This window comes from Wyeomyia smithii, chromosome 1 (genome assembly GCF_029784165.1).
Source record: "Wyeomyia smithii strain HCP4-BCI-WySm-NY-G18 chromosome 1, ASM2978416v1, whole genome shotgun sequence".
In the NCBI taxonomy this organism is placed as follows: domain Eukaryota; kingdom Metazoa; phylum Arthropoda; class Insecta; order Diptera; family Culicidae; genus Wyeomyia; species Wyeomyia smithii.
The window spans coordinates 184,202,650-184,229,393 of NC_073694.1; the positions used below are offsets into that span (position 1 = coordinate 184,202,650).

Sequence of the window (26,744 nt, forward strand, 5' to 3'; positions counted from 1 at the left end):
TGAGATGACAAAGTGACGTAAAAACCATTTTTTCGAATATGGGGTTTTCATGCCGATTTGCCGATCATTATTCGAAGACCTATCTTTTGGTATCTTCCTTTTCCTTGTTACTTATTCGTACGTTGTATAAAATCAAAAAAAAAAAAACAAAGTGACGTAGGCACCCATTTCAATACAAAGTGGCGTTTTTGGGCCGTACTGGAAAACTGATCACTTGGATCTACGTCGCAGTGTCATATCACGGCAGTAAAATTGAACCAAATAAGTCAACACTCAGAAATTCGCGCGTGGAATTTCCATGATGGTCGTTTTGGAAGTTATGAAAAACAGCTCTCCTGTATCCTCAACGTCACGAACGTACTTCGCACGCATGTAGGTACTTCGACATTTCTTTGGACAGTCTCAGGAATAAAAGTAAACCATCCGTTTCATTCGCTTTTAACTCAATGAATGAGCTGCAAAACCGCTGCCTGTTCACTTTATACACCAAGAAACTTTATTTGATTTCATTCAAAAGTTGGCGTATTTTGCTGAGAATAAAGATTTAAAGGTTGAAAAATTTACAGCGCTAATTTTCCTACACTTTTTCCTCTTTTATATGTATTTATAAAGAGAAAAATCAATAACTATTCAATTGTAGATTTGTTTGTCCTGATAAGGACAGTGTTCACATTGGAGCAATTACCTCCAATCGTTAAACAAAAAAGTAGGAGGGTGGTATTCAAGACACGACCGCATGACGTTGACTACCGTATTCTTAAAATAAAAAAAATATTCCATTGAAGCAAATAGTAGAGGGAATTGCAACGCTTCTTTTACAAAACTTCTGTAACAAAATTTCGAGGCTCCAGAAGGTACCAGTTTCCGATTATTCTCGTCCAGAATTCCAGCCATTTTAGTATTTTGCAGTAGCCATTTATTACTAACAGCCACCAGCATAACGGGTGAAACCGGCACGAGATGACCGATACTATTTTGTCTTTCCTCCTTTCAGCTGCTAACACCTAGCGCTGTCGTGAAATTAACATCATCATGAACATGCATTTTTGCAAGGTTTTTTTTCCGCTAGCAACAGCAATTGTAAAACATAAAATTCAACTAACCGCTTCTATTATAAAACTGCGAGGCACCAAAAGGTGCCAGTTGCCGATTTCTTGTTTACTGGTTTCCGTCCAGAATTCCAGCCATTTTAGTACTTTGCAGTAGCCACCAGCATCACGGGTCAAACCGGCACGAGATGACCGGTATTATTTTGTTTTTCCTCTTTTTAGCTGCTAACACCGAGCGTCCGTATGTATCCGGTACGGTTTAATAATGAAACTGATGGGGTGAAATGTTCGAACGATACGTTTTATACCAAGGCTTCGTCAGATAAACAGAAAGAGGGATGGGCTACATAGATGATGCAATGGTAGAGACAAATGTTTCTTGAAAGCTGCGCCGGCCGCTGTCATAATATTAACACCAACACAAACATGCATTTTTGCAAGGTTTTTTCCGCTAGCAGCAGCATTTGGTAAAACAGAAAATTCAATTTGCCGCTTCTGTAACAAAATTTCGAGGCACCAAAGGGTGCCAGTTGCCGATTATAGTTTCCTGGTTAGTCCGTCCAGAATTCCAGCCATTTAAGTGTTTTGCAGTAGCCATTTACTACTAAAGCCACCAGCATTACGGCTGAAACCGGCACGAGATGACCGGTACTATTTTGTATTTCCTCCTTTCAGCTGCTATCACCTAGCGTCCGCATGTCACTAGTGCGGTTTTGGAATCAGAATGATGGGGCGCCGGCCGCTGTCGTAAAATTAACACCAACAAAAAGATGCATATTTGCAAGGTTTTTTCCGCTAGCAGCAGCATAAACATCGGAAGCAGAAAGTGACAACAACAATAACAACAAAGTCAGATCGATTGTATCCGTTAGTGTCGACTGTGCTTGGGAAGAGAGGTAGTGATTGGCTGCGCGGTATGATTTAGACAATCGATATTAATTACCAATTTTTCAATAGTGTATCTCAAACAATAGTTTGTTTTTGTTACATAAATTTAACCGTAAAAGAATTTCTGATCGATTGATGCCAAAACCTCGAAAACCTGATTATAGATGACTGCAAAATAAGCGCTCAAAACCTGACCACTTTTCTCTGGTTTTCCCTGGTTGAATTACTAGATTTTTAAATTCAGGGGCCTAACTTCGATATAGACGTTAGTCAACGTCAAAACCCGTCGGGTTCGGATCAGACTCGGGTCGGGTTCGGGTTTGAAAATTTTTGAAAGTGTCGGGTACTGGTCGGATTCGGGTTTGGTGAAAAAAAATGGGTAGATGATGATGACGATGGCCCCACCTAATACAGGTCGGACTCGATTATCCGGAGGCTCGATTATCCGGAAACTCGATTATCCGGAATTCGATTATCCGGAATTTTAGACTCGATTTTCCGAAATTTTATATTTTTGGTGTCCGTTTTCAAATTTAATTATGAAATTTTGCCTTTACCATCCCTTCTGGCTTATCTGTTACCATTTAAGTCGCTCCTGGCATGTTTGGGATATGTTCGAATTGAGTGAAAATAATCAATGTCCAACGAGCGGGGGCCTAGTGTGGTTGGTAACGTCTCCGCCAACCACGCTCGACGCCGACATAGGTGTCAATGGTTGTGAGGTGGCGTGATCCACTCACAACCAACCCAACTGGTCTAGATTCAATCCTAGCCGACACCGGGAGATTTTCTGAGGCGAAAAATCTCTGGGATCACGCCTTCCATCGCATGAGGAAGTAAAGCCGTTGGCGCCGGTCCGTTAATAAACGGGTCGTGAGTTAGGGTCCTGGGTGTGGAGTCGCCTCCCTGGGCGTCGGTGATTGGCCACAACAGTGGCGGAACTAGACCGACGGAAAATAAGCGAGAATAAAAAAAAAAAATCAATGTCCAATTTATTTTTTTTTGCTTCTCAAAATGTTACCCCTTTTCGCCTCAGAAATAACTTCTGGTTACACCACTGCATCATACAAGTAAAATAAAGAAAAGAGATATTTATTTTATGTTCGTTGATCGCAAAATTTTAGTACATATTTTTTGTGTGATTCGATTATCCGGAAAACTCGATTATCCGGAATGAAAATTTTTCGATGTTCCGGATAATCGAGTCCGACCTGTACCCCTACATCGGTTTGAATATAAATGAATACCAATAATTTACAAAAAAATGACGAATTTCCAATCCAAGGCTTATCCAGAACGTTTCCAACCCGAAAATTATCTGGAATTGATTAGGAATCGAACCTAATGTTTAAGAGCGTTCACTAATCAGAATTGGATCTAGATAACGATCTAGAACTACTATACTGATACTATAGTTCTCGATAACGAGTTCTACAGATCACAGGCAAACTCAAGCCTTTTCAGTTTTCGCTCCAAACCCTGTTTTAAATCGTGAAAACAGATTAATTGGTAAAAAGAGGGTAAAATAATTTCGAAAATATTACAAACTAAAAAGCAATTTGTCAACCCGATATTTTTTTTGTTTCCATTTCAGGGGTTTAAACCTCATGTACTCAATATCAAGATTGTCTATGTCAGTCTACGCGCACGTGACTCAAACATGTATAGCCGACTCTTTTTTTACTCTACTATTTAATATTATATAACCACACGGTGTCAAAATTTCGATTATTATCGAATTTTCATGTACCTCTGATTTTTTTCCTCAAAAACGTTGCCCACTGGATAAGATTCGAGAATCGGGGAGTTAAAAAATATTTCAGCGGCGATTTTTTGAAAAATTTGGATTTTGATTTTTTTAGCGCAAATCTACGAAAAAATCCCTGTAACTTCACTAATGTCAGTCATATTAACATAGTCAGCAACCAGTGCATTTGAGGGTAGTGCAGTGTCATTTAATTTCAAATATTTAACAATTAAGTCAGTCATTTTACCACAGACAAACAGACGTACCACTCCATACGAAATTCTAAAAAAATTTGCTTCCGATTATTTTGTTCGACACGTACTGGACATATTCTGCGAATTATAAACTTTCAGCCTTTCTGCTGTTTCTGGCAGCACAGCACGCGACTGTCTACTGAGTACAAAGGTAAAAGGGCTGATGTGCACCACCGCTGCGGCGGGAATGTTTCGCATAATTGAAACTCATTTGAATTGACCGTTATTTTGATCCATGAATATAAACTTCGATTGTTAAGGAATTTTCATGTACCTCTAATTTTTTTTCGCACAAATGTTGCCAACTGGATAAGAATCATAGATCGAAATGTTAAAAAATATCATCGGCGATTTTTTTGAAAAATTGAATTTATTTATTTAAAAGACGTTCAGCGCAAAAAATTAAGATGTAACAATTTTTGTGGGATGCAGGAAAAACGTACGGAAATCCAGCAAACCAGTTTGTCTTTATGTTTTCGTAGAGAAAATTTCCTTAACGTTCTATCTTTGTCGGATTAGGTAAATAAATTCATTGAAAAACAATTTTCCTTTGAAAAATTCAAAGTTATTTATATTTAAGTATCTTTATTGCAATCGTGGACGTGCATATCTCGATGTTCAGACCTTGTTCGAAAAGGTGAGTCAGCAATAAGTAATTTGACAATAATTAGATCACATTCGACTTAACTTTGGACTTTCAGTACACCCCCAGATAACAACTTCCACACAAAACTCTAGGATACTTTTTATCATTTTCGTTATACATAGGCAGAAGGTGAGAAAAGAGCATTTTCTTCCACTGCTCGCCTATTCTCTTCATAGATTTAGTTTTTTTGAAGCACAAGGCGCAAACCAAATTTCTACACTTCTCGTGGTCTAGCTTCATGGTTTATTCGCAAAATTTTCGAAATGAAGTGACATTGCACTATCCTCATATGCATTGGTTGCTGTGATTTCCTATGGTTAAATCACAGACAAACAGAGCCCAAGTAACATTTGAAGTTTTTTCGAATTCCTGAAGCTATTACTCAAACCATACTGCTAAAACCTAAAGCTCTTAATTTCTTGAAATCACTAATAAAATTCTATAAAGCATGCCTCAAAACCAGAAGGGCCCACTCTATGAGAGGTTGGTAGAACCTCTGTTAATACCGTCTGTATGCTAAAAGGTACTGACTTAACCATGATGTATCATGCTTTATAGCTGTTGTTAAATCCTATAGGAGAGCCGAGAAAGACAATATAGTTTTGGCGACTTGTTCTTTCAATGTTTTTAAGAAGCCATTGAGCTAACACTAAAGATATCAACAAAATATTAATTTGGAAGCCGTATTTTTATCTTTACCGATACTAAGTTTAATATAATTTTTCTGTAAATATAGAATTCCACAGCACTATTCACCATTTTTTCACTCATGGAAAATTCATCAATTGAAAGTTTTTTTTCTCCATTTCATTATCAGGAAATGAGTAAAACTTTGACTTAGAGCTAAATAACCATGCGAACAGCATTTCTTCGTGAAAATCTAGTGAAGTAGGACGAAAAATGATAATCCCCTCAAGCAACTATCAATTATTCTCTAAACACCGAATCAAGTCTTACAATGATATTCAATACAAACTATGAATGACATCCATAAAAGTTTGTCAAATAAGTGAGCCATCAGTTTTTTGGTAGAAAGAATTGATAGAAAAATGATGCCGCATTGTTTTTCGAACAATGGTTTTTCTTATTTTCCAAGTCATGAATTTTTCGTCTATGTCCAGTACGTGTCGCACAAAATAATCGGAACCACAATTTTTTAGAATTTTGTATGGAGTGGTACGTCTGTTTTTCTGTGGTAAAATGACTGACTTAATTGTTAAATATTTGAAATTCAATGACACTGCACTACCCTCAAATGCACTGGTTGCTGACTATGTTAATATGACTGACATTAGTGAAGTTAGAGAGATTTTTTTTTGTAGATTTGCGCTAAAAAAATTGAAATCCAAGTTTTTCAAAAAATCGCCGATGAAATATTTTTAACTTCCCGATCCTTGATTCTTATCCAGTTGGCAACATTTTTGCGAAAAAAAATCAGAGGTACATGAAAATTCGATAATAATCGAAATTTTGACACCGTGAACCATATTCAAACAAAAAATCCATCATCATCAATGAACATAATAACCTAATGCACCAAATAAATTTTAATAAAATATTTTAATTTTACAATCTTTTTTATAAATTTACAAAAAAAAATCTATGCTATCTACAAAACAGACTTCATGTGTTAAGTACAAAGCCGTTTTAACTCTGCCATCGTTGCTTCACGTTTCACTTGTCTGGGCATCGAATTGAAAAAATTTATTCCTTTGTACAACACAGTTCTGTGATCTTCCGAAAAAAAAATTGGTGTTCTGGCATCTTCCGCAAATATCTTCCTCTATTAATCCGGTCACACAAATATCGAGGCAACCGTATTTTTTGGCCATTTTTTTATGACATTATCAATGTGAGATTTGAAAGTTGATGTGTCATCAATAATTATTACAAGATACTTTATTTCGTTTACGCGATCAATCGTCTCATCATCAATTCAATATTAACGTCTAGTCTGGAGCTGGCTGAAGAAATTATCGAGTACTTTGTCTTACTAATGTTTAACTTTAGTGGCTTGAATTTTAACCAATTCGCTAGATAATGTAAATCTTGGTTTAGAAGTGCTGCAACATCAAGCGGATGCTTTGCTGCAACGAACTGAACAGTGTAATCAGCGAATAAATTAATATCACAGAACCGTAAAACTCGCTTCATGTCATTTAGGTAAATAATGTTTGTGCCGTGTCAAATAAATGTTGTGCGAACAAAAAAAATGAAAATAATAAATAAAATGGGCCCTAAAACACTTCCTTGCGGCACACCAAGTGTATTAGCATTGAGTCCGAGTCAAAATCGTTAAAACGAGTCTTCTGAGTTCTAGCACACAAATATCTTTCAAACCATTTGTATGCTGTCTCTACGATACCAAAGCGCTCCAATGTTTGTAACAATAAGGGCATAGAAATTGTATATTGAGTTTTGTTTTTAAATTATTTTATTCTGTAGAAGGTGCTTTATCTCTAAAGCTCAATTCCTAGAGGTTCAAGTTACTCGGCAAACAGTTTTGTAATAAAATTCTGTACAACTTTGCAGAAGAAACTATTCGTCTAGCAAGTCACGTTCAAAAGTTAGGTGTAGCGCCCTCTATATGGTGAAAATTACAGCGGGTTGCATTGAAGCATATAAAGGATAACAGTAAACGAAACAACTTTCTAGAAGATACTGATAATATTGGACTTCAAAATTTCCTATCTCCGTCCGTTTCTAAATTTAGCCCCATTGCACAATGGTCCAGAAACCAAATTTAGAGAGAAATTTGGGTCTAGGGCTCTATAGCTATGTTTTAGAGAAAAACTTTCTCCTACAAAGTTGTTATATATAATAATGCGCTTATTGAAAAACTATCAAAAATTAGGGTGACCAAATTTTTCGGAGCAATCAACTATCTAACATTTTTATCTTTGTAGATAGAAGAAAAACTTGTTCTACAATGATATAGCTCCAATAATTTTAAGTAACTTTGTAAAAAAAGTTTTTCTCTATCTTTGAAAACAACCGATTCATATTGAAAAAACACATTTTGCGCTCCAACTTCTTCTTTTCAAGTTTCACCTTAAAACTGTTTGAACGACTTTTAGAGCTTTTTAAGAGAAACAATTGGCAATGCTGATATCGTAAATATCTCTATTCTACTCAATGTCATTAATATTTTTCATCAAAAAACATGCGTTTTTTATTTGTTTGTCATTCTTTTTGGGCCAAACATAAAAAATATCTTTTGGTCTCATTTTGAAAAGCATACTTGACTCTATAAATAGGGTAATTTTTGGAAATATGTTATTTTTTAATTTGAGTAAATTCAATTTAAAAGCAATAAATTTATATATAACGCATATAAAAGCACGCAGATTTATTTTTCCAGTATTTTTTCTTATAACTAGAAATAATTATTTAAGTTATATTAAACTACGCGACACCATCACCGAAGAGTAATGACAGTAAAGGTAAACAAACATAACTTTATTTCTCCTCTCTTTTCTTCCTATACTGCAGCGGCTATCGATGCAGATGATGATTCACATAGCACTGTTAGTTGCATATAGGTTCCACCTCCTGCGCTTTTTCGGTTATTTAGAAGTTGAATAAAAGTAACGGATGCGATTTATTACAATCTTTGAATGCTGCATTGAGAGTTGCATTTGCTTCATTGCAACAATGCGTGCTGCTTGGGTAGCCATGACCTCACTGCTTTGCATACCCCTCAATGGGACCAAACAGGCGACTAGATGAATAAGGATAGCGGCTAGGAGGATTTACCAAAAATGGAGAAGTTTACGCCTGCGAATGCGGAAGCGGATGGACCACCAAATCTATTCGCCAATGGTAGCATCCAGTGGAATCTATCGGGAGACCAACGGATGTGGTTAAGGGGTAGGCGGCGACGCCAACAGCCACAGGGGCGGCAGTTCAATCAGAGATGGAAACGCTACCTAGAGTGGGGGCACTGTCAGCACAGCTCGATGTGTGGACTGGCGTAGTAATATCTCGAAGTACTTGAAACAGAGTCTTCTATTGCTACGCATCTGCTTTAACAGTGCGAGGGTGGACTACGTTGCGCATTTTAAAAGAAACAACTTTGTTGAAGACATAATACTTCTATTTAAATTTAAATTTAAATCTATTTAGATAGTTTTTTATAGATCAACCCTAAAATCAATTGTTTTCACTTCAACCTTTTATAGTGATTCTCTACAATTTTTAAATGTTCTGCAATATTTTTTGCTATAACAAAACAAACAATTTCTTCAAAGGAAGTTTATTTCCATCTCTAATATTTCTTTGGTGCAAGCAAAAGTTCAAGTCTTGTACAATCATTGAACTTCCCGATTAACACAAATTTTGCAATAAAATCGCACAATAAATGTGTGAAAAGGATAACGCAACAGTTGTACTGCGAATACATTGACACAGATTGAAATCTGAATATGTATCATATATCGACACTTAATTTCTCACATCGAGTGTATTAGTGACTGCTACTCCTGGAGCAGTGCAAGCAGCGAACAACAGCTTGTGAACTCACTAGATTTATATAGCTATAATGCTCGATCGATTTATCTCGATGGATTTGGTCATTTGAAAGTACCATTCACAACATTTTGTAATCAACGCTAGCTGCACCGAAAACCCTCCATTCCACAAAAGCGTTGCTGTTTTTTTATATCAACACTTGTAAATTGTGAATATTTATTATTCGTCATCCTGTGCACGCGCTTTTTTGTCAAGCAACGAGAGAAATTTCTCTCTCGCTCGTAGAATTTCCATGTACGTGCGACAAGACAAGACACGTCACATACAATTTGCTGGTTGCTCTTTCGCTTCTCTTTCGGCTCGTATTGCGACGCGCAAGGTCTCGTCGCTTTACGAAATGAGCAAGATACCCGTGCTGTACATACTTGATACCAGTGTTTGTCAGCAACCAGTGTGTTGCGACGGACTATCTTGACGGGGCGACTTCACGACCAGATAGGATCCGGACAAGGGGACGAAATCGGAACCAGAAACTATTTTTCACTCGTCGAGTAAAGTTTGAACAAATCTTGAAAAGCTCTTTATTTTATCAACTGGTTTGTTACAGTGGTTGTTAAGGAATGAAAATTTTTCACCACTTATCCGTGCATGGCTTGCTTGTGGCCAACAGTGTTGTTTAGTCAGCCTATACACCAATATACAGGTTCCCTAGTGTTGTTAGTGTCACTCATACTGGCGGTGCGTGCTTGCTGCGGGAAATGCATGAAGAAGAAAGCGTGTCTCGAAAGCGTATGTGCAAAAGACTTGAGAAGCGTAGCGTAGCATATAGTCTCGTTCTCAAGCAGAAAGGAGGAGAAAGGTTTTGCTTCTCGCTCGCTTTGCAATGCTGCTTGAAACATTAAAAAAACGCTAGAGCATTAATTGCGTTATGCCCAACACGCAATCAATGTACTGGTTCCAAATTACATCAACTTTTGCGCTAAAAACGCACAATTTTGTACTGGTTTTGCACATTCCAACTTTTGCGTATGATTGACGCTTTTTACTTTAATAATGCACTAATTTACACTAATTACTTTTAACTCAAAAAATTGATGTTGGAGCCGCAGTGTCTTCAGCAAATTTGTTTTGTTAATTTTTCTTCATTTGATGAAAGTTAAAAATTTGTTATCAATCTAGCCAAAAGTGCGAAACGAATTTTATTTTTTTCATTTTTGCATATAAAAATCCACATCTCTGAGTGAAGTTGTAGCACATTTCATAAGAAACAACTTTGTCGAAGACACCATATCTACCAATTTAAATCAACTATTGTGAAGTTTCCTTCAGAATACCCTTTAGAATCATTTTTAATATAACTTTTTATAGTGATGTTCTACATTGTTGTTTACTACACTAGGTCACCGAAGAAAGTTTATCTCTATCTCTCATCATATTAATTTAGTTACTGATGATTTTTATTGAAATATAGCTCTACAGAGATCTACACAGGAGACAGCGAGAGACAAATGCCTATATGTGAATTGGATGATGTTTTACTTATACTTCAATATACAAATGGTTTAGTCTGCAGATGTTTGCAGATTTTGATGATATCTGTTAGTTAATTAGTGCATTGTTATAATAAAAATCGTCAACAACGAAAGCAGTATGAGAGATTAAAATAAACTTTGTTTGATGAAATTGTTTGTTTAGATGTAGTGAACAGCATTGTAAATCATTGAAAAATTGTAGAAAATCACTACTAAATGCTATATTGAAAACTACACAAAAGTTCATTAAAACAGGCAGATAAAAGTACTACAACTTTTCCGAACAAAGTGAATTTTTTATGTAAAAATGAAAAAAGTAAAATTCGTTTCTCACTGTTTAGTGGATTAATCATGAAACCAGTAAGCGGGGGCCTAGTGTGGTTGGTAACGTCTCCGCCAACCACGCTCGACGCCTGGGTTCGAATCCCACCGCCGACATAGGTGTTGATGGTTGTGAGGCGGCGTGATCCACTCACAACCAACCCAACTGGTCTTGATTCAATCCTAGCCGACACCGGGAAGTAAAACAGAGAAAAAAAAATAACCCACAAGTTTTTTTAATGCATTGCTATTGCTTACTTGTCCGAATAAGGGATACCAGATGTGCTTTGCAAAATGCAGATTTTCAGAGTTCGTGTGCAGATTTTATTGACCTGCAGATGTGTGTAGTTTTTTGACGTAGAATACGTCTAACGGCAACAATTACAGGGACCCAATTTCAAAACCGAAAACATCGAGAGCGTCACAAGAATTGTCCAATTTCAAACGCTTCAAACCCAGTCAGTTTCCAACCGATTTCTGTCATTTTTGCAGCAATCGATTGGAAAATGATTTAAGCACCCGTCCAAATGCAGAAAATTGTAATCTGATTGTTCAAACTATTGTAATATTGAAAATTGCTGAACATTGTCGAAACGCAAATTTAGACTTTTGATTGGTCGCTTGCTGCCTTTCTTTAAAAAGGACGACAGAATGGAGTACCTAGTTAGCAAACTGTCTCTCCTCAAGCAAGTCAGTTTACTAGCAGCAGGCAGCAGCAGCGGACATCAACACCGATGGCAGTAGGCAAAGTGGATCAGCATCGGGCAACAGCGGTGCTTCGATCTGAGTTGGACCCCACCAGCGGTAATCCGATTCAGATATCGTTGGGTGAATACACCACCGCCAGCCACCATCATCCAGCGTATGTATATATAATATATAAGGTGTGTGCACATAACGTGTGTGAAAATGCCCAGTGTGTGTCCCTAATATATAAGGTGTGTGGCTTGCTATATAGCGTGTGTGTATGTTTATGGCGTGTATGCATGTCTGAAGCGCGTGTGTGCATGTTTATAACGCGTATGGCACCGCCACCACCGAAGCCACCATCAAATTCTAAAAATATAATCATGTGTACCTCACTAGCGACACTTATGTAGATAAAGAAAAAAAAATTGTTTTGGTTATAGGTGGCGTTGGGCACTTCTACTGCTCGCCGCGGAAGAACCTTTAAATAAAGCGGCAATCGCTGCACAGCCTCCATTTTGTGAAAAAAAATGTAGGAGGTTGTATCCAAGACACGACCGCATAACTGACGTAGAACTACGCACACTATTAACAAATGCATTGTTGAAAGTGTTTCATTATTGAGTCATAAAGTCTACTAATGCTTGCATTGTGCTGTCTCAACAGTGAGGGAATAATGACACTGAAAACGCGAGCTGTAAAAGCTGTTTCACATCCAGTGAATTGAACGGCCGCTACAGATTTAAAATGCTAGTATCCAGCACAGATGGCTCGCTTGAGTTGTAAATAAATTATTAACCTTCAAGTATTTGCCTTGAAAAAGGCATTTTGCTGATTAAAACTGGATTTGCTGATGGTAACCTTTATGCTGCCTCAATAGTGGGACAATAACGGCAGTCTGGCGGCACACGCTAAGAAGTGAGAAGAGCCGCGTTGCTCCTGAGACATGGTGACCAACCACAGGGCAAGTGATTTGTTTGATTTAAAGGCAGCCACAGGCGCATCCCGCTGCTATCCGCTGTCACTGCTGAGTTCTGATATCTGCTGATACGTTGTGAACGGTCTAGCCAGCTCACCTTACGACTAATGAATGAAGCTGATTTTACCAGAAACACTCTTTTATAGTGGAAGGTTGCTACGAAATAGGCCACGCCTTTCTGTTCAGTTTTGCCATTCTCTAATGTTCTTTAGACGAATTATTCCACAATTCGCATTTGGTTTTTGTCTACAACGAATAAACACCGATCGTGCTTTCACACACGCAACGATTTCAACCCCTATCGTGTCGCGGTTTGTAACATCAAGCGATTTCGTTTGCTCGCTGTTGCGTGTTGCATTATGTTGCAACTGAGCAGCTGGCAGACGACGAAATTCTGTTCATGCTGATTGATTGAGTTCAATTTATTCCTGTAAAGTCGAATAATTCACCTTTGTTAAGGTGTTCTAACAGGGCAGGGCAGTTTGTTATTCAAAATCGGTTATGCTTTTCGCAACCTTTGTGCTACCCCAGCGTGGGGGATTAAGTAAATGAATTAAGTAAATTTGTTTATCGCGACTGAATTTGCTAGGGTCCAGCACAAAATGCTTGTGTTATTGCCAAAAAATTATTAACCTTCAATTACTTGTTTATTTGCCTTGAGAAAGGCATTTTGCTGTTCAAAATCTGTTTTCGCATTTAGTAAATAAGACGGCCGCGACAGAATTGTGTTTTCTTGGATTCAGCACAGAATGTGTTGTTGCCAAGATAAAGCAAAACTTTATTGCGGGAAGAAGGCCGAAGCCCTCAACTGGCATATCGAGACGTTTGGTGCTACCCCGCTGCTGCTTAATCGCATAATCAATCAACACTTTTCTACAATTGGGTGGATGCGTGTATAATTTTCGAATCAATTGCTGCAAGAATCAAGGACATCGGTTGAAAACAAACCGATTTATAAGCATTCAAAAAAGGACATTTTTCGTCCCTTTTTCGTTAATAGTTTTCCTATTTACATCAAATTTTACATTTACATCAAATTTACGTCAAAAAAACAATGAGAGCAATGAAATTTTTTTTCTATGCTCCAAGAGTTGCTTAATCCGATGATATATTATTTATATACCTTACATCTCAAACGTCCTTTAAAAAAATCATGAAAAAAGCCTTGTTTTTTTGAGCATTTGGTAGATATTACCCCTTAAAACTGAGCCCTGGGCCCCCACAATCGTAAGTCCGGCTCTGCCTAGAGCTTAAACTAAAAAAGAATAAAAGATTTCCATTAAAGTGTTTTCGCTGTTACTGTTACATGTTTGGCCTACGCAAAACTTTCTTTTTAAATTTTCCAGTTGTCATTTAATTCATTTAAGTCTATTGCTGAATTGATCTATACCGACTTACAGATTTTCCGTTTTGCATTACAGTAGAACTATTCGTTGTTTGTTTCATTTAAATTCCTTTTTTGTTTCAGTTTACTTCCAGTATTTGATCAACTTCGTTATAGTCTTGTCTGAATTAAGTTCATATTTACATTGTGAAATAAATAAATCACATTAAAGTATCAATGACAAAATATGAACACTTTTTACGGAAAAGGTTATTCGTATTGAAGAAGGTTGAAAGGGCTGTAACGAAAAGCCAGCAGGCTTCAGGAGGTGGTCTAATTGCAGAATAAAACATTCCCCCGTCATAATCCAGTCCGTTTTACTAAAGAATTGAGATGTTGCTTAAGGCGTCTGCTGCATTTATCTTTTGACCTGCGTTCACTAGTTTGATGTGTATCCACAGTCTGTTTTTTTCACTACACTGATGTAGGATTGGCGCCTTCCCCCCCCTATTCCGCTTCATAGCGCAGTCAGGCGTAACAGTCGCCCTTTTATAATAAATCACGTTTAGGTTTTTTTCCGCTGTTCGTTCACCCGTGCACGTGCAACACCATCCGAGTGTCCTTACATACCGGCGTGCAACGGATCGATCGATTATGGCAACAGCTTTTCGCATGGCTTCCGGTATTTATTATTACATCATCGGCATCGGTCGGTAGTATAAATGAAAAAGAGAAAATCAAGCACGTAGAAAAACGGATGGTAAGCTTAACCCCTCTGCGTGTGCATTCTCTCCATCGATCGTAGGAGGCTGTTTTCCTTCCAAATGTGCCACGTGCTAGGCGCTCTGCTTTCCCTTTCGGGTCTCCTCGTGCGACGTTCGCAAGGCAACAAATTCCGGATGTTTGCATTTTATTTCCGATTCGCATTCAGAATGGTAAATTGAGCCGAAATAAAACCACTCGACAGCTGGTGTCGTCGTCCACTTGGGTGGGACAAACTTGTTGAATGGAAGTTGTTTTTGGTTCTGTATAAATCACACCGGGCGGTTGGGTATTATTTTTCCGACGAAAAATATTTGTTGCAATCGCACGAGCTTCACAACTAGAATAGGATAAATTTCCAGAGATAACCTTTTTCAGGCTTATGATACAGCTGTGTATCGAATAGCTCTCGTCTTGTGTTCATATGGTTTGACTTAAAAAGGTTATGACAGTTTGATTAAGACGAAAGCTTAGTTTTAATACTGAATCAGCCTAACGGTTATAGCGCCAGATTTGTCGATTACAACGGAACACAATTGTTTTCTTTTTACATCAGCTTTTAACTTGCAGAGAGATAAGACACATTCCGCTGCGCGTTTTTTGTCTGTCTTGGCAATTCAAAATCATCCAGTTGCTTCGTCCTTGAAGCCGGTTGTGAATTCATTCCGTAAGAGAAGGCGACAATTCGTTCTGCTTCAGTTTCTAGGGGTTCTTCTTGGCGTGGATTTTCAATTGCTGACGTGTGAATACGAATAAATGCGACGTGGAAACAGTTGAGGAAAACGTTTGCGAGCAGTGTAAAATTGTGCGATGCATTGTGCGTTCTACAATGTTTACTTTTACTTGCAAATTCTACAGTACCCATCGGCGGCAGCTTGGTACAGTTCTGAGAAGGCCGACTTATCTAACAACGCTTTAGGCAGCAGTGTGCTATTTCAATTTTTAAACAGCGAGGAAATTATGTACTGCACTACACGCGTGCAAATCCGGTTGACAGCTTAACGATGTACACCTGTCACGGATCACTTAATTACATACCCTTTAAATGGTTAGTAAACTCTCTCCCCTCGCGAGCTCGGTTAACAAAACCATTGGAAACTGTCAGCCAGAACGATAGCAAACGCAAGCAATGAGATAATTCTGCCCCACTCCAATGAGCTTTATTTCCATCCGATTACCATCTCATAAAACCGTCACGAAACACAAGGGACACGGGTGAGAGCAACACTTTTCGAGCCACCCACACTGGCCGCAATCGCAGGTTATTCTCATACTGGCAACATAACAAGTACGGCTCTGTTGAATTATTATATACTAAATAGGCAAAGAGCTAAAAATACATCCAATAAAAGCTATGCGAAGTTGCACCCGAACTGTCTGTTCTCCTTTATTACTTTAGTTTTCTAATGAACACTGACGACCGTGCGTACACTTCAAACCAGTAGAAAAATGTAACCCTCTCCTCTACTTTGATACAAAATAAACACGGATGGGAGAACAGTTTATTCCTCACACTCGAGATCGATTTCCACATTAATCCACTAATTGCTTGCTGTGCGTTCCAATTCCGGCATCCTTCCACTGTTTCTTCCGCCTCAAATTATGTTTTCGTACAATTTCACTCGTTGGCAGATTTTTACCAATATTTACAAACACTCTTCCGCGCGCACTGGCAACGGCAGTTCCTCACCGTTGCCTTTCCGAGTTGAACTTGAAATGACGTTAATTCGGGAGCACGGTTCATCTTTATTATCAGCAGCGTACTACAGCGGCACCAGCGATGTAAAAGGAGGAAGAAACATATGATCAAAATTCATCTCTCGTTACACCCGTTCCCAGTGAGCAATGAGCGCACCTTTTTTTCCGCTCTCGGTTACTAGTGAGAATGAGAAAGAGCGAAGTAAACACTCAACTAATTGTTCGTGGGAAGAAGCATCCATAACATAAAGCAAACCCACAGCTGATGATGGTAGGCCATGCGGATACATAAACGCCAAGCCTGCTGCAACCCATATTTTTAGTTGCTCGCGTAATTGGACACCGCTTTCCCCGACAGGAAGAATAATTCGTTTTGAGGCTAAAAAACCTAATTATGAGATGGAAACCATAACAACAAAAATGAGAAGTAAGCGAATAAATGGTGAAGTAGCATAAACTGCTGTATCAATATCTTATATTACCGGTAAACTTCTGATATAAAACCGTTGATCAAAAGTTCATTGAATGACATTCTAAGCACCTTTTTAGTAGGAAAATAATTATTGTTATGCTATGAAAAACGACTAAACCAAAAAAAACGTCAATAAGTATTATATATTGAAATATTGTCAAACTTATTCCAAACCAAACCATTTTTATACACAAGAAAAGCAGACATTTTTTTGTGTGCCTTAAGGCTATTGGGATTAAGCCATTGCCATTGCAGCTGCCCTGAAAAGATTATCACCCTTATTCTTGTTTACGGCCGTATCGCTTTCGTACGAAAGCAGCAGCGGCGTACGAATGCGATACGAACGCATACGAATACGGTTCGTTCTAACCAATTCGAGTTTTCGAACATCGTTGCTTTCGTACGAACGTGCCATTCTTGTTTACGTACGTATGCGTATCCGTATTCTTTTTGCTCTCGTTCGCAAACGTCAGTCAAAAGTTGCGAATCGCTATACGAATCGCCGGCGCCGGTAGTTTTATCTCCTTTTTCTACTGTTTGGTGTTAGTTTTTTGACAAAATTGAATAAACCGAAGAATTTGTGTTGTTTCGTGAAGTATGAGCAATATTCTGAAGAACATTTGTGAAAATCCATTTTCAAAAATCTCCAGTTTTGTATACGGAAACCGTTTGTCGAAAGTTGCGAATGGCTACGTATCGCCGTCGCCACGGTTTTTTTTTCTCGTTTGTTCTGCGGTTTTGTGTCAGTTTTTTAGAGAAAATAAATGGAACGAAGACCTAGTTAAATAAAGTTAGTGCAACATTTTCAAGGAAAAAAGGTGACAAATGATTTTTAAAAGTCCAGTTAGGAAACGAAACAGCAGTCGAAAGTTGCAAATGACTATACGAATCGCCGTCGCCCCAGTTTTTTTGGTTCACTTTCTGTGAAAAGTTTTCTGGCCATATCAACAAAAAGTCAACTACCAGGCAGGTTCTGATTAGCTCAAAAAGTGGATGGGTAACAGAACACAGGATAATTATTTTAACATTGTTCAATTGACACCGATGCCGATTTGTATACTAGGTGTGTTCGGTTAGCAGTGGTTGAAACTTAATAATGTTCAATTCTATTCATAATGAAGGAATAAGCGATCAAGAGCTACAGGAAAATGCATGAAATCACGACTCTTCCTCCGGCAACTATTTATACATGCTGTGATTGATGACTTTTTTGGACGAATTAGGCTGTTTCCAACCATTTTGAAATTAGCAACAAAAAAGGTATTTTATTGTTCATTATTCATTATTTGCATAGCTGTTCTATGTTGTTGTTTTTGCAGGGGATCAAGTATGTAACATAGCAACCGATTCCTTCGGATGTCTCATAAAACCGCAAGCTACCTTTGAACGCAATCTCGTCGAATTAATAAAATTATGTTATTGAACTGCTGCATGCTACAAAGAAGAGTTTTAAAAGTTGATTACGTGTGATGTTGATCAAAAATACCAGTGACGTATAATTTAATTTTATTTTATCAGAAAAATGATTGAACAAGTATGCAAAACTAATGTGAATAAATTTTATTGATTTTCACAACTGATTGTTCTTTTTATCTAGTTATGATTTTGATAGTTTTGAAGCGACGTTATGAAGCATTTCGTATTATCTCCCGAGAGCGTAAATTGTTGATAGTGGTGAATGGCATAGGAACGGAATTGCAAGTTCGAGTTTCTTTCTTGCTTATTCTGCTCTAAATTCGAAATATGAATACTTATATATTTTTCGTAAGTAGGTATAACAAAAGCATGCATTTCGAATAATCGTTGGATTTTTTTTAGAATTACTAAAATCACAACAGGTTTCAATCCTTATGGACAAAAATTAAATATTCAAAAAGCAACAATTAAAAAATCAAGGGGTACCCAGACACAGTACTAAATGGTAAATGGTACTGTGCCTTTCAAACTTTGCGAGCAATTCCACATATAACGGGTGACTGTTTTAACCGACCATTTTTGATGTGGCTGAAACTTTGCATGGATTTGTCTATGAACAAAAGATGCCATTTTGTGCCATTCGTTTATTTGAACCACGACCCATTTTTAAAAAGCTATGTAGAAAAGGTATTGATGATTACAAATATTTTTAAAACAAAAACGGTTTGTTTGATCGGTGTGACGTCTTCGGCAAAGTTGTAACAAAAAAGTTCAAATTTTCCAGAAATATTAAAAATGAAAACCAGAAAGGTTAGTTTGATTGGTATAACATCTTCAGCAAAGTTGTACACTATAATTTTGTCCTTAAAAAAAGAATGTTTAAGAAAAAAAAAAACACAAAAAATATACAGTCATCCCAGTATTATGAGCCAACCAGTATTATGGGCCAATACACTTTGTATTGGTTTCTATCGTATGTCTATAACTTGTAATAGTCAAATTTAAGTTTTGAGAACGTTGTTCACATTCACTTAATTTAAATTTGATTATTAAAACTTATTGAAATATGTTAGAAACCAATACAAAGTGTAGACTGGCCCATAATACTGGTTGGCCCATAAAACTAGGATGACTGTAGTTATAAATTGAATGTGTGTCTCAAAAAACTCACTCTGGTTTTTTTTTTTTTTGAGAGAACTACACACTGTAAGTTTACCAATAACAGTTTACTGAACTTGGGGAAAAAAGTGTGTCATAACAAAACAATTTTTTAGAAGACTAACTTATCAAACAAAGTATTCTGGTTCTAAAAATATTATCGCTATTAGTTGGCTCAGGGAAAAAACCTAAAGATGGGTTTCTCGTTAGCAGAAAGAACATGTGAATCCAATTGAGTGACCCGAGTGTTTATTATTGAAAGAAATATTTTTAGAGCCAAGACAGTTTGCTTGTTGCGAATAATAATTTTGTACTTTGAAAAAGAATTTCCTTATATAAATATAAATATACACTAAAGTCGCTTTTTACGCGGGGGATACGTGCCGCGTAAAAAAACCGCGTAAATTACGGAATCCGCGTAAAAAAACCGCGTAAATTCCGGAATCGGCGAAAAAGAAAATCGCGTAAATTCCGGAATCCGCAAAAAAAAAAAACCGCGTAAATTCCGGAATCCGCGTAAAAAAAACCGCGTAAATTCCGGAATCCGCGTAAAAAAAAAACGCGTAAATTCTGGAAACCGCGTAAAATATATATATATATATATATATATATATATATATATATATATATATATATATATATATATATATATATATATATATATATATATATATATATATATACTTCCGGCCTCTAGACATTACCTCGGTTTGTAAAATACCCTTATTGGCAGGGCCGGATTTAGACGGTGGGGGGCCCGGGGCAAATTTGTTTGTGAGGCCCTCTTTTCTACTTTTCTAAAAACATTTAGAGGTAACGTTCTGAAAGGTGTCGAGCAAAAAAAAAAAGGTCGCCCAAGGACTAGGGGGGCCTTGAATCGGGAGGCCCGGGGCATTTGCCCCCTTTGCCCCCCCTCAAATCCGGGCCTGCTTATTGGCCTTCTCTTAATTCTAATTGGTCGAAACCTTTTCAATAGTTCAATAGTTCCCATCATAACATTACAATAACAATATAATTTTGCCGCATATTGATGGAGGCGTAAGTAATTCCCCTATCAACTGTTGTGAAAACGAAGATAATCTTTCGGAAACCAACATCATGAAAACATCCTTGAGACTTAAAACACCTTGCAATTAAATTAAATGATGATGAAAATTAACGATATCTACTTTTCCATACAAAAAAATCAAATTGATGAAAACGATTCAAAAATAATGAAGGTTGTTGCAATTCCCCCCACCCACCTCTCGTTACCTACGCCACCGAGATACAGAAAATTCAATATCACGGGATTCGTATTTGTACAGAATAACACAATAATCATCTTTGGTGTTTACAAGTGTTCATGTTTAGCGTTTAGGAGTTTAAAATGAACAAATTTGTAGTTGCTACCCCCTCATATTCGCTTTTTCCCTTCCTGTATGAGATAGACTTCATTCAAAGTTACTGAAACATATACGCTACTTTACGACCTGTATTTGCGGAATAAAAAATAATCTGTTTGGCGGTTTAAAAATTAATAAAGGTTGACCACATTCATCAACCCCTCCTCCTTTCTCCTAACTACGCCTCTGAGATATAACAAAGTCACTGATGAGGATGACAAAGTTGTTACAAAACCACGTCTCATATTCGAAATCACCTGTATATCAATCTTCGCGGTGTGCATTTTAATAATTTACAAATTGTACTAAAATAAGTACATCTACCCCCCTTACTACGCCACTGGGATACAGAAAAATCAAAGTTATAGAAACACACCACCAATCGAAATTGGAACGGTGAGCAAGCTAGGTGTGGAGGAGCTTACAAATAGTTAATTTGCCCCCCCTCCCCCACCCCCTTGTTACACTAATGGAATATACGAAATTCAAAGTCGTTGAAATACAACAGTTACCATAGACTCTAATACTCTAATACCTGTCGTGAATACGAAATGGCTTAGCTGAGGCGAAGCCCGAAAATCATTTCTTCTCACTCTCTCAGAGAGACTCATGTATTACACTCTATATACTATCGTTACTAATACATTCGAGATGGCATTCAATAAATACGGCTGAGCTGGTCCCAGCGTCAGAAGATTTTTAACAGTTAGCCTATGCAGTTCATCTTAGTTTCCCGTTCCGAAAGTCCCCGGTTCCCGCTTAGTTCAGCTACGGTTCACGATATAATAATACCGATTTAATGTTGATCGATCCAGCAGATTTAAAATCATCACAGGTTAACATCATTCACCCCCTTCCCCCCCTCAAACTTTTTCCTTGCAACGCCTTTGAGATAAAGAAGGTCGAACATCAAACAGTAACTTCGCAAAAATACATCTCAAACTCAAAAACATCTGATATAAATTTGCACGGTTATCGAGGAGAAAGTTTTCACATTCATAAACCACAAATTCACCCCTCCTTGTCTACGCTTATGATATAGAGTAAAACTAATATTTTAGGAATACTCTCCGTACTCTAAAACCCCTATGTCCAAATTTTCACGGTAATAGGTTCAATAGTTTTTGTGTCTATGGGGACGTTTTAAATAAAATCAAAATTACATGCTCATGAGCTACTAGCAACAACTGGACTTGTTTAATTCATTGATTCACAATAATCAAACGCAAAGGTCGTTACGCGCATTCTATATAAATTAGGAAAAACCTAAATACTTAAAAGAAGTTCATACAGATTTAATAGTAATTTTGATTTTTTTTGGAGTTAAATTTTTTTTCCAAAAATTTATATTTTGTGTTTTTGTTTCTCCATGATCAGATAATCATTAATGTTTACTCTTTGTAGTTTTTAGAAAAAAAATGGAAACGATTTTTTTTGAGATTATTTTTTTAAATTTTCTTGTAAAAAGAGAAATCGATCTAAAGATGCCATTTAAACATGAAAATGTTTACCAAAACACATGTATGTAGTTTTTATAGTTGGTATACATTAAAAAATTTTGGACCCGTATTTATCGTGTGTGGCCAAGTGTGATACTTTCTGAAATAGATTTATAATGATTTTTTTGGATTTTGAATGAAATTTTACACAAATTATCTAATATATTTGTTTTGAGATTTTTTGTATCTTCAATGCCACTTAAATATATCCCAACAAACTATTTAATTGGATACCGGCTCATTAAACTATAGTTAGGCCGAATTAGGCTTAATAAGCTATAAGTCAACAAAATTGTTTATTGGAATCAGGTGCGCCTCCATCATCGCATTGTAATGACTCTTCTGGAGACGCGTGGTGATTTCATTACAACAGCCTAACGGTACTGACACAATAAAAAAACAACAAATTAACAAACAAGTATCTCCTTCGGACAAGCCGCAAGAGTTTACAAGAATAGCACAGCATATAAGATCGCCCTCTTTTTACCCGCGATCTAACAGGAACAGTTGAATTTGCACAAGAAACCGTCAAAAAGGTGCCTGGGAGTTGCAAACCATTTTCAGTGGGCAACGACCGATAATATTTAGTTTCCCTGGTCAAAAATGTAGCTGGATACGCCCATGCAGATCAATAGATCAATAAAGGATGAGATGTCAGGAGGGTTAGTTCAATACTTGTAGCGGAAAATTTTGGTATCACTTCCTAGCGAGCAAAGTATCTATACAGAGGGCCATCACATCGTGTGATCATTGAACTTTGGAGCTTCTGTATTGGAATAGCCATACTGGGCGTAAAAACAATAGTGCGCGTACAACCTCTGTTAAATTGCGCTCTCCGAGAGTAAACTAAGGCGCTTGAATGAGTTCACTGATGTAACGAAAAAGCTGAGACACCTCTTTTATAGAAAAACTGGCAAAGTTGCATGCTTTTAACTCCCAAAAACCTAGAAAGTGCATATATGAATTTAATCCAATCCCGGACAAGCAGCAGGAGTTAACTTCAAAAAAGCAGAAAGCTTCGAATAGTAGGGTTTAGTGACTATTTTATTTTTCATCATTTTCTACTTACAGAGTACACGACGACAAGGCTGTATTATAGAAGCTTCGACGAGTAACTCGTCTCATTTTTGAGTAAATAAATAAGTCCAGTCGACTCGATTTTTGTAATTAATCCATAATAACAACTCGAACGAACCACACATCCATATCCACCTTTGTTCATTGGGCTTTTTTGGGAAAGCGGCAGCCGAACTTTCGAAAAAGTGACACAACTCTTATACGTCGCAGCCGTTTACTGGGATTGCATGACAGCACACAGCACTAGCCTAGCACAACACAGGGCGGGCGGATGAAAGTTTTGACTATGATGTTTTTCATCTTCTTTAACGCACGATGCTTTAGCGTAACGTGGATCGGCTTGTTCTGCAATTGAATACATAATAACAAAAAAAGAACATCAGCCGCACATAAATTCACGAATTTCATAGAGACATGATTGACTCACAGAAAAAAAGATAAAATACCACTTGTTCTAGAGGTAAACTCACCTGTTGTTTAGGCCGCTTGTAGATCAGGCTGATTTCCTTATCTGCGGGAACAACAATTAGCGGTATGCTGGATAATTGTCGGTTTTTGTCTGGTTTTGATAGCACAGTTACCGTATCAATATCAGTTTCATCAGATTCAGTTCTAAAGTTGACACCGATTCGAAAAATAACTTTCTATGAATTTATACGTATCATGTTAAGTACGGATCAAAAAACAGATCAAACTTTTTTCTACTATGCCGTACTTTTCGTTGATCATTTTTCTGCTGCCGCAAATAATCGGAAACATCAACAGAAACGATCACTTTTTGATAAAATTGAATTACTTCTACCGCATCATAATCCATGTTCGTCGATTTGCACTCGACCACCACACGTCTGCTTACTAGAAATATTTAAAAAACGCGAAAATACTTCTTACAAAATAATTTTCAAGGTGATTACAAAATGTAAACAGTCAAGTTTTATTGCATCATGCAGGCCCATGACGCTCTTATGTTTTTGCATCGGAGTTTGTAAATTTGGTTCCAATTACATATTTCGCCAAACAAATTTTATTTATAAAAGGAAAATTTTAAGTAACCGCGATTATCTTGTGTTGTAGGCATACGTTTACTATAAATGTTTCTCAAAAAAGACCATTTTATTATGCAAATTATAATAAAAACATATTTCATTTTCATTCAGTAAAAAAACTGTTTGCCGTCAGGAACCTCGCTCAATCGGCTTGACACACTTGACATTTCTCACCTGACGTTTAAACCTTTTCTAACCCTTAAGTCTAGACATCAACCATTTTTGCATAGACATCCACCTTTTTCGTATACGTATCGCATTCGTATGCGATACGAATGGATTCGTATGGCCTTTGTACGTAAACAAGAATGGCATTTTCGAACTCATTCGAATCCATACATTCGTACGAATGTTGGATACGAACGTAAACAAGAATGAAGGTGTATTAGCTTTTTAACCATTCCTGTGAATTTTGATGCATCAAGCCATTACCGAAACGCGTCAACTTACCTGAGAGTATCGCATATAAATTGCTCGCCGAGTTCGTCGCTTCAACGAGAAAATTCATTTAAGTCTCTGAAAAAAAGTCGGCGGCGGGGGGCACAAAAAATCACAGCAATGGCTAAAAACCTTTAATCTTTAATTTTTTTCCAGTTTGAGCAGGGCCGGATTTGGAAGCTGGGGGGCCCGGGGCAAATTTGTTTGTGAGGCCCTCTCTTCTTAAAACATTTAGAGGTAACGTTCTGGAAGGTGACGATTGCTATTTGGAATCGCATAGTCAAAAAGGTTGGCGATTGATTGGACACGTATCATTTGAGATCCAATTGTGGTAATTCACCTCTGTCCAGCAACTCCTATCCTAACCTCCACGTGGTGTCGACCGGAATACGAGTAAACTTAGCGGAGATCGGGTAACCCGGTGGAGACTTTGGTCGTATGCTGACTAAGAAGGGGGAACGTACGCGGCTGTTTTCCCCATGTTAGGGGCGGCGTACAACAGCGTCTGATCCGGAGCGGGCGGCTGAATCATGAAACGTGGTGCCTCGCCAGCTATATCAAAGACGGCAGCCCCGTCGTGAGACTAGATATCGCAGCCTTAGTAAGGCAGCATACCGAATATTAAATACTACGAACAATCCAGATATAAATACGGAACGAAATAATCGGCATGGACCTAGGCGAACGAAAAAGGACAACGATTATTGGAAACTCGGTACTTGGAATGTAAGGACTCTACTCGAACCGGCTCGCGCAAGTATCCTGGCTAGAGAGCTGCAGAAGGCGAATGTGGTGGTTGCAGCTATCCAAGAGGTGCGGTGGCCGAAATCGGGAGAACGCGAATTCCGGGCAGTAGATCCTATTACGGACACTTCATTCAAGTACCACATTTACTATAGCGGCGGCGTGAAAGCAGAAAGAGGAGTCGGTTTCATGCTAATTGGAAAACAGATGAAGCGTGTCTTTAGATGGAGGCCGATCAATGACCGTATATGCGTGTTGAGAATTAAGGGCAAATTCTTCAACTACAGCCTAATAAATGTGTACGCACCGACCAACGAGAAACCCGATGACGAAAAGGAGGAGTTCTATGAGCTCCTGGAGAAGACATACAATGAGCTCCTGGAGAAGACATACAATTGTCATCGGAGATGCAAATGCACAGGTCGAGCAGGAAGACTTTTTCCGCCCCGTAACTGGTAGGGAAAGCTTCCACTCTACTACGAACGACAATGGCCTGAGGCTTGTTAATTCCGCTGCAGCTAGGGGGATGGCAATCTGTAGCACTCATTTTGTACGCCGAAACATACGTAAGCACACCTGGATGCACCCGAATGGAGAGCTTTGCTCTCAAATTGATCACGTTCTGATTGATGGACGGTTCTTTTCAGACGTTACAGACGTGAGGTCGTTCAGAGGACCGAACGTTGACTCGGATCACTATCTCGTAGTAGCCAAAATCCGCGTCCGGCTGTCCAACGTGTTGAAATCCAAGGCAACGAGGAGGATGCAGTTGAACATCCAGCAGCTATCAACTGAAGGAGTGGCTGCAGAGTACTCGCAGAAGGTTGATGAACGGTTTGAGGAAAGAGTTGAAGGGAACCTGAATGAACAGTGGAGACACATCCACAGTTCGGTCAGCACTACAGCGCGAGAAGTGTTGGGTACAACTGCGGCAGCTGGGTCCAATGAGTGGTTTGACGCTGAGTGCCAGCGAGTGACGGAGGAGATCTACAAAAAAGGTCATCGCCTGGACTGTAGCAATTATCGGGGCATAACTCTTCTCAATACCGTGTACGAAATTCTCTCCCGCATCCTGTTCCACAGACTGAGGCCGTTGCAGGAGACCTTTGTTGGCGAGTACCAATGCTGTTTTCGAGGGGGACGCTTCACGAC

The 26,744-nt window shown here is 38.0% G+C and overlaps 2 protein-coding genes and 1 long non-coding RNA gene across 12 annotated transcripts in view; 1 reads left to right on the top strand and 2 right to left on the bottom strand.

Moving 5' to 3' along the window:
* LOC129720833 (protein phosphatase PP2A 55 kDa regulatory subunit) overlaps nucleotides 1-16,437 on the bottom strand; it is a 107,801-nt gene extending 91,364 nt beyond the window's left edge. For 5 of the 8 annotated variants that reach the window (XM_055672709.1, XM_055672691.1, XM_055672675.1 and 2 more), the window contains exon 1: nucleotides 16,173-16,381. The gene's annotated coding sequence lies outside the window, so the exon portion shown is untranslated. Of the gene's footprint in view, nucleotides 1-16,172 lie in introns of all 8 variants that reach the window. The other 3 variants (XM_055672666.1, XM_055672682.1, XM_055672701.1) reach the window with 3 other exon arrangements.
* A 666-nt stretch (nucleotides 16,438-17,103) lies between these two features.
* On the top strand, nucleotides 17,104-18,728 carry LOC129720884 (uncharacterized). Of its 2 annotated transcripts, XR_008727303.1 has the most exons (5): nucleotides 17,104-17,892; nucleotides 17,951-18,089; nucleotides 18,149-18,363; nucleotides 18,427-18,593; nucleotides 18,648-18,728. It is a non-coding gene; the product is annotated as an uncharacterized LOC129720884 (long non-coding RNA). The 2 variants fall into 2 exon arrangements; XR_008727302.1 differs by having other exon boundaries at nucleotides 18,149-18,593.
* Nucleotides 18,729-23,313: 4,585 nt separating this feature from the next.
* LOC129720891 (uncharacterized) lies at nucleotides 23,314-24,749 on the bottom strand. Of its 2 annotated transcripts, none has more exons than XM_055672789.1 (3): nucleotides 24,080-24,749; nucleotides 23,835-23,976; nucleotides 23,314-23,709 (listed from the first exon to the last, which is right to left on the bottom strand). In XM_055672789.1, exons 1-3 carry the CDS (start codon nucleotides 24,121-24,123, stop codon nucleotides 23,608-23,610), a joined length of 288 nt encoding a protein of 95 aa, XP_055528764.1. In that variant the 5' UTR covers nucleotides 24,124-24,749; the 3' UTR covers nucleotides 23,314-23,607. The 2 variants fall into 2 exon arrangements, with proteins under 2 accessions (XP_055528764.1, XP_055528756.1); XM_055672781.1 differs by having other exon boundaries at nucleotides 23,835-24,008; nucleotides 24,080-24,741.
* Between the last annotated feature and the right edge of the window lie 1,995 nt (nucleotides 24,750-26,744).

Bases quoted from the DNA above. Each gene is read 5' to 3' on its own strand.
- LOC129720891 (XM_055672781.1), bottom strand. From the start codon at position 24,181: ATGGATTATGATGCGGTAGAAGTAATTCAATTTTATCAAAAAGTGATC. The intron at 24,009-24,079 runs GTACGGCATAGT...ATAAATTCATAG, and splicing joins AGAAAAATGATCAACGAAAA to AAAGTTATTTTTCGAATCGG. The intron at 23,710-23,834 runs GTGAGTTTACCT...ATTCAATTGCAG, and splicing joins ACAAGCGGCCTAAACAACAG to AACAAGCCGATCCACGTTAC.